The sequence below is a fragment of the Egretta garzetta genome, unplaced genomic scaffold, assembly GCF_000687185.1.
Source record: "Egretta garzetta isolate BGI_Z169 unplaced genomic scaffold, ASM68718v1 scaffold7, whole genome shotgun sequence".
Taxonomy (NCBI): domain Eukaryota; kingdom Metazoa; phylum Chordata; class Aves; order Pelecaniformes; family Ardeidae; genus Egretta; species Egretta garzetta.
In genome coordinates this window covers 3,457,165-3,465,230 of record NW_009260350.1, presented here as the reverse complement: position 1 = coordinate 3,465,230, position 8,066 = coordinate 3,457,165, and the positions used below count along the sequence as shown (strand labels likewise).

At 44.5% G+C, this 8,066-nt stretch overlaps 1 protein-coding gene across 22 annotated transcripts in view; it reads right to left on the bottom strand.

The window, feature by feature from the left end:
* Nucleotides 1-8,066, bottom strand: part of MTMR3 (myotubularin related protein 3) — an 80,492-nt gene that overhangs the window by 8,461 nt on the left and 63,965 nt on the right. For all 22 annotated transcript variants that reach the window (XM_035898263.1, XM_009642858.2, XM_035898262.1 and 19 more), the window contains 6 exons: nucleotides 7,925-8,036; nucleotides 6,592-6,787; nucleotides 4,772-4,957; nucleotides 3,211-3,381; nucleotides 1,966-2,111; nucleotides 1-1,295 (listed from right to left, as the gene is read on the bottom strand). In XM_035898263.1, the coding sequence (XP_035754156.1) occupies nucleotides 1-1,295; nucleotides 1,966-2,111; nucleotides 3,211-3,381; nucleotides 4,772-4,957; nucleotides 6,592-6,787; nucleotides 7,925-8,036 (2,106 nt within the window). The remainder of the gene's footprint in view (nucleotides 1,296-1,965; nucleotides 2,112-3,210; nucleotides 3,382-4,771; nucleotides 4,958-6,591; nucleotides 6,788-7,924; nucleotides 8,037-8,066) is intronic.

Genomic DNA, 8,066 nt, shown 5'->3' with positions numbered 1-8,066 from the left:
GGCCGGTTTCTATCTGGCGCAGGCGCTGCTGGATAACGTCAGTGTAGACAGGCATCCCATCATCGTCCAGGTGACTTCTGGCAGGTTGGTCTGGGCTGCTGGCTGCCTGCTGCTTACCAAGATGACTGAACATCCATTTTTGGTGCAAGTTCCTCAAGTGGAACTGTGCAGAACTACAGCTAGCCGTGGAGACCTGACGGCTCAGAGAGGCTTTGATCCGACCGTCCTCTCCATTCACACAGTGTCCGTTTGTCGCACGGTATTTCTGGGCGATGCTAAACCCTGCAGGCTTCTCTGTCACCTTGTTCTCAGGCTCCAGCTCTCCATTACACACAATCTCATCTTTACATTCAGCTAAAGGCAAGGCACAAGGGGAAGGCATTGGGATGTGTGTGGTGCTGCTACCAGAAGTCCTATATACTTTTGTTCCCAGTTTTTGAAGTTCTAGCATGCTCTCCCCCTCTGGCCTATTTTCAACAGTTTGAGAAAGTTCATCAGCACTGTTGTCGATTGAGTGAGGTCTATGGCAAGGACCTTTCGGAATGAGCTCTTGCTTTGCTTCGTTCTCGGTTAAGGTTTCTGTAGAGCTTTCGATGTTGCATGTTCTTGCCTCGTGCGGGACCATAAGAGGTAACAGAAGGCTGGCCTGTGCTGCATTATACAGGCTCTCTGCTTCTCCCTCAAATTTGCCAACGCCTTCTTCCTCCATATTCTTTTGAGTATCTCTATTTACAAAGCCCTCCAAAGGAACAGGCTGTAGTCCTTTCACCTGAGGTAACTTCTGGATGGTGCTACCGAGATCACTATGCTCGTCCTGTTGTCCTTTAAGCTCAGAAGCACCTTGTGAAACTGGATGTGGATTGTTCATCACAAAACCTTTATCTGCCTCAGCCTTTCCACAGACGTCACTGACATACCCATGTAGATTTTCAGTTCTCTTCTCCTTGTCCAGGGCAATCTCGTCCCCTTTACCTACTGTCTCTACGCTACCTCTTAAGTGCTCCTCCAGACCAACATCATCTTTAGTGGCCTCTTGCAAAATGTTCTCCATCTGTCCCTCTGCCACACCAGCTGCAACAGAGAGCTCTGCTCCAACTGGAGCCCTGCCTTGTTTGCTCAGGCTGTCTCCATCGAACGGATCATCCCCAGGGTTACCAAGGCTGCTCAGCTCCAGAGACCGGCGGTGCTCTTGCCACTTTTCATTCAGGCTGGGGTCGCTACTACGTCGATTGGTTGTAGGCACGCTGCTATCACAGGCTGTCGTCAGATTGTCAAATGATCTCGTCTTTGGTAACCTATAAAGGTACAAGTAATCAGAATCCAAAGTCAGGGCTTGTTTTTATTTTTTTTTAAACACTTAGCTACTATGGTTTAACAGCTCTCCCCCCCAATTAGGACAGGAACAATCTGCTAACTAATGGACTTCTGTGAAGTATTATCTAGGAGCGTATTTTGACCATCTGTAGTGCAGAGCTGCTTCAGTACTTTCTTTGTCTGCCATCAGGAAAATATGTTCAATCAGACTTCAAACGTTCTCAGAATAATCCCTTTGCCACAAAGCACAAATGCTTAGAGTCTGGTCACACCTCCTAATTAACATGTGCTCAGAATGATTGTACAAAAAAGCAAAGAAATAGTTATGCAACACCAAAAAAAGAACTCAAATTCAAGATAAGCAAACGAAAGCTTATATCCCACCAGGATTGAAGGAATCCTACAAGGCAAGGCAATACCTGGAGCTTAATTCTATTTGCTAATCTTCTCTTACGCTATCACCTCCGAAACTTAACAGCTTTCAAAACCAAAACAATGACAGACCACTTGTGGGTAGGTCAGTCAAACGGTCCCACCAATAAGCCTGTGAAAAACACTTCCCTCCCACCCCAAGTATTCTCCTCCTTATATCCCACAATATTCTCTGTTGATCTTACTTTACAGGATGGGATTTCTGGGCTCTAGGCTCACCTGCCCAGAGGCTGATCTTCAGGGCTAGAGCCAGGAACAGGGTACGGGGCACAGGTGTCATCAGCGGGCGTAGAGGGGGAAGAGCACGGCAGGTAAACAGCACTCCAGAGCATTAAATTACGCACATGGCACACTGGGTACAGCACCTGAGAGGGGAGAACACACAACGTTCAGAAGTGGTAAACTGCTCGCTCCCAGAGGTGTTCGAATGGGGGGTTGGACTAGACAACCTCTAGGGGCCCCTTCCAACCCAAAACATTCTACGATTCTATGAATCCGACTGTGGTAGTTTACTATTCAGGTTTGCAGCTGGGAGGCTTTGCTAGATCTCTAGATATCTAAACCCTGAAGGCCAGGAAGCAGCTATGGCATTTTTAATCAGCTACACTTGACTATATAATTATCTTTTCTTTCAGAGACAGAGGCTGAGGCATAACAATGCTGCCTTTCAGCTTGTCATGAATGAGTTACTGCTATGTGCTCTGTGTGAATCGACACCATAATAATGCTTGTGAGTGATTTAAACTGCTGAAGAATTCAGTGGCCCATTGTTGGCGTAGAGATGTCCTTGTACATTGTATTATACCACGCCATACGAGAGCTGAACTAATAACCGCCTTCCACAGGCTCCAATTCATCAAAGCCAACCCTGCCTTTAATGGAAGCACTCATATGTTAAAAATTAAGTACATGCAGAAATACTTTGCTGAAGAGGCAGCTTGCTCTTAAAAGGGATTCCTTGACTGTGGAACACGCTTTCTGTTTCAGTTTAAAACCACTTTGGGTCGCTCTATCAATTCTACTCTTTTCCCAGGCAACTTCCTTGTGGAAAAGCAGGCAATGGCAGAGAAACAATCAGGTTCCCTGCCACTGAGCGGGAACCGGAATGTTTTCCTTTACAAAAAAAGTAAAGCAAAATATTTAGTTATGGAAAATGCATTTCCAGCATAGAGAAATTTCTGAGGATGTGTTTTGAAATTCCTCAAATATCAGCAAACTTAATGCAAGACCTGAAACATCAGACTGACCAGAGCGTTCAAAGGTAAACATCAATGAGGAGAGCTAAGCACGCTTTTCTGGAAATGCCCCTCTCTGCACTGTAATCGTGATGACAGTGAAGCCATTACTGTGTCCCACTGCTACAAAAGCTTGGGCATTTTCTTAAAGTACACACTTTTGAGAACATTGCACCTGGGAGCCCCTAAAGGGACTCTCCCCGCGTGGTGGGAAATGAAGGATACCTACAGATTCTGACTGAGAGGAGTAGAGCAGGTTTCTGAAGGCTTTGTTTGCTGCCCGCAGCAAAGACCAGACAGAACAGGTCCGTTCCTGAGTGTGTTTTTCTCCTCTTTCTTTCGCATTGTTGCACAGGAATGTACCAAAGAGGCAGGAGTAGGTGTGCTGCACCAATTTGACCTGCACAGACCAATACAAATATTGTCATACGGCAGAAGATATCAGCTTAACGTGAGAATCAACATTTAGGCTTAAGAAGCAACAGATCTTTCCCTCACAGGGCAACAGGACCCCCGTCCTACAGACCGATACACAAATACACCTAGCATTCTCTGCATACCTCCTTATAAACGAATTGCAAAAGAACTCAAGCGTAGTGGAATCTTTTAAAATCATAACTAAAAAAATTCAGGAAAAAAAAAAAAGGACAAAATATTTGATCATCAAGTATAGAAGTCTTGCTGGTTCAAACTCTTAGCCCCGTAGGACAGGCAAAGAAGAGAATCCCAATACCTGTTACAAAACATTAATCCAGCACAGAAAGGCAATGAATGGTGGGGAAAAGTGTTAATTTCTGTACATTGGTATAAGTGCATACAGCACACACGTCCCGATCCATTACTCACTCCATGCTGTGGTCCCAGGCTGACAAAATAGCTTAATATGAAATTAACTTTAAGCACATCAATGACTTCCATGGGAGTATTCAGATGTTCAAATGAAGACAAGTACTTCAATACACCAAGAAATGAAGGGGTTTACTCTAAAGGCCGTAATAGTAAGGGTATGCTCACACACAGCTCCTGCAGATTAGCAGTGTGCTGTGAAGCCAGTTATAACCTCACATATCTCATTTCACAACTGCGCTAAGCTAGGACCGCACATATAGTCGGTGACAAGGCTGAGCTGGCAAGTGGTAAGTCGAGTCAGCGTGCTTTAAACCTCCTAGTGGATCAGACACTTCATAAAAACTTTTATTCTTCAGATTACTTGTCCTGCAGTCAGTGACTGCCACTTTCCCAGAGAACTGCTTTCTGGCCTTGAGAATAGATTTTGACCATCCTCGGCAAATTTCTCATAGCAGAGCTGTCCACTTGAAAAGAAAATAAAGCACAGCTCATATATCCTACACATTTTCAGGAAGGTAAGGGGGAGGTTGTTTTTAGAGGAGGAGCCTTCAACTCAAAACAAGATCAAAGTAAGGGGAACTTTTATTGCCAGTAACTATGACTTTTTTCATGCTGTGTGGATGTATTATACCAGAGTTATTTCAGCACCTCTTAGGTGAGACTATTAAATTCGTATCATTTATTTCTTTCTTTAAAGTTTAAAAGAAGTCCTCAAGGGTCCTGCTTTGGTTGTAAGAGTGAACAGACCTCAGGTCCCAGGAAGTATAAAAGTACTTTTGTCTACTGTATCTGGGCAGTTTTCCCGTTTCCTTTATCAGGCTGCATCGTATCACAGACAGATGGGAAAAATCAGAAAACCCTCGGGGCTCTAGAGCATGTTAGTACTGGGTACTGGTTTAGCAGCAGTCTATAAAACAGCAATCTCTCAAGCCACAACTCACAAGGAATGCTTCGTTAAACTCGAAAGAGCAAGGGAACTGCCTCTGGAGCTGATGGACGCAGTCCAGCCACTGTAAAAACACTGGGCAGCGCTCATTTAGGTCATCCGAATTCTCACCATGGCCACAGCGATCTGCAAACTTGTGGCCGAAATCCAGCCACTCCGTCTCCACTAGCACCTGGAAACCCTGCAGAAATGAAAGTACAGATGAAAAATTCATATTTTTCTATGGTTCAATTTTCTAAGACAGTCTGAGGCTCATGGGAATCACCTTATTACAGTATCCTCACCCACTGCCATTTCCCTTCAGCATTGGCCTCATTACTTATCTTTACTGCTTTACCTAATGCCTCTGTGCTCTGAAATGCTGCGCAACGATATTAGGACAGATATGAATTCCCAAGCCTACATGAAGAGGAAAGGGAATAAGGCAGGTTAAGTCCTCAGCGACTGGCACGGAAGATCCTGATGTGAGACCTGTCTGGGCCAGGCTGGGGTGAGGAGGAAATTCACCTTGACCAAACCCCTCAGGGTCACCGTAACCAACATTTGGACAGGAAGGGAAATGTTAAAGCTCTCCCTTGAAAATGATGGGCAGATCTGTCCATCATAAAAGAAAAAAAATTCATCCACGAAAGGACATCCATGCTCAGAAAGAGTGCCTGCCTGCATGTACAGCAAATGTAGCACAGTCACAAGGCTGATTAAAGGTCAAGTTGCGTGATTTCTTACACATGTGAAAAAGGGCAAAGAACATTTCAAAACAGCACCTAGCTGAGCACCTGAATGCAACACCTCATATTACAGGACCTAAAACCCATCACAGGTGAGGAAGGATTTGATTCTTAGTGGAAAGAAAGATTGTAGAGCATGCTTATTAAGTCAATCGTTGTAATCAGAGCAAAAAAAATAATAGCCGATAGCTGAAATATGACAATGCTGAAGACTTTTTCCTAAACATTTCTGATCCTTGTATAGACAGCTACAGTTTATGGTTTCCTCTGACGCGGTGGTGACAAGACAGAAGGCAAAGGGTGTGTACAGAACTCTGCACTTCCAACAGGAATGACAGCACTCTTAGGAGGGACCAGGAGGCAGGAGGTTCTGCGCCAAGGACAGAGGAGTATGTTTTGACCTGATGGATGCTGACTTCTAGAACGCATGTGAAAAAGGATCTGAGAAAGTTTCCACAATTTCATCCAAAAAGCATTGCTGCAGTTTAAACTTCTGGTCCTCATGTGTCTGAGGCTTTAAGCAGCAGTTCAGTGCACAGCGCTCAGACATATGCTTCTGTTCTAGACAACAAAGGCATCTTGCATGTGGGCTTGCAGATGGAATCCAGCCACCACAGATCACACAATGCTGAAAAGTGATGGGAGCAAAAAAAATACAGGCTGAAAAACCAAGAGAAATTAACTAAGTGACAGAGGACAACAAAAGCGTGAAACTGGAAAAACACGCAGTTGGGAAATCTAGAAAAGAGAAAGGCTTTGTACCAATAGCTGGCTGAGAAACTGTAATGGTGTAATGGAAACTGCAATACATCGCACTCGGTACTACATATTCCTAAGCTAAATATGGGGAAGCACAAACCATGACTGGACAGTTACAACAAAGGGGAAAAATATAATCTGCTCTGGAATTACAGATTGCTGTATTTACACCTATATGTAACTGTATCTGCGGACTACTGTTGGCAAACTCCGGCCAGCTTTGGTGCTTTTCCTAGAAGAAAAAAATAAAATCACTTCTAGACAGACATCCTCAGAAAAGGACCCAAAGTCGGTGACTACCTCGTGCACTAACAGACGGTTTACAAACCTCTGTGGTCCTGTAATAGGGATCCAACAGCAGTTTGGCCAGCGCCACTATCTGGGGGGTTCGGTCCCAGCCATCTGAGCAGTGCACCAAGACTGGTCGCTGGTCTCGGTCCACAGCATGAACGACGAGTAGCGCAGATTTCAGAAGCACAGACAAGTGCTGCAGCCATTTGGTACTTTCCAGAGCTGATAACCAACTAGAGGAAAACAAGGAAAGACAGTTTTTGCCCTTTTAAAATGCTTTCAGGCTTGGATCTTTGAATTTATCAAGTCAAAGCTTCTATTTTAATAAGCTGTGAATGTCATTCTTGAATATTTTTCATTTACATCTCGTTAACACTTTCCCAGATTCACAGGAAACAAAGCCATGCAGTCCACCTAAGGAACAGCACATCTCTGGTATGCACTTTGCTGCATAAGACTTGCAAGAAGCTTTAATGTTTTCCCAGACAGGAGCGTAACACATCACCAGCCATGGACAACGTAAGCGCCACGGGGTAATCCTTACTTCCAGCAGCCTTTGCTGTCTCCCTCTCTCTGAGCCAAGGATCCAGATTACCCAGCAGTCCCACTGGCAAACCTCGGGACTCTGCCATACGCCCCTGACAACTCTGTGCCTCAGTGAAAGGGGGGAACCTCAGGTGCCTTTGAAATCTCCCGTATCTCAACTATTCCCAGGCTTCACAAGGTGTGCTGTAGGTATCTCAAGAACCTCTACCCTACAAAGAGCTACATATCCCATTTAGTAAGGGTGGCCATTCTGGATCTACACTGAAACCATAGAAGACTCTTGGCAGCAAATTCAAAACAGGAAAGTGGTAGGGAAACAGGACTGGTGCAAATGCAGTGTCCTAGTGAAGACCCAGCCTCAGAAGGTCTTGAGATGATGGGCCACTAGAGGTTAGTTATACCACAGCATTGGAGGGCTATGAAATAAGCCTCTGGAAATGATGCTATAAATGAGTGAAGTACACGGAACACCACCAGAATTTTCTGAAGGAGAGCCAGGCTGTGAAGACTGAAGAACCAGGAACATCAAGTAAGCCCAACTGCCAGCACTTAGAAGCCCTCCTGAAAGTAATAACATTCTAGTATTGATACTCAAGGCTATGTTATAATCCCAGATCTCATTTTCTAGGTTCAATTCAGTGATAATACACCAATTTCTCCCTTTAGCTCAAATGCAGTGGAAATGAAAAAATATAGCTTAGCGTTATTACACAAGGAAGTCACCAAGGGAAAAAACACTGAATTTCAGTTTACCAACCAACACCAAAAGAATGCAGTTGCAGAAAAATGTAAACAAAAGCAAAACCCACCAAATGTCTACTTACTTTCCAGGGTCTGGCATTTGTGTGCAGAGCAAACGCAGTGACTGAAAGCTCTTCCTGATAGAATGAATGTTTGCCATGCCCATGAACACTACTTCACAGTTTGGATAATATTCTGTCGGGAAATACCAAGGAAGAGGGAAGG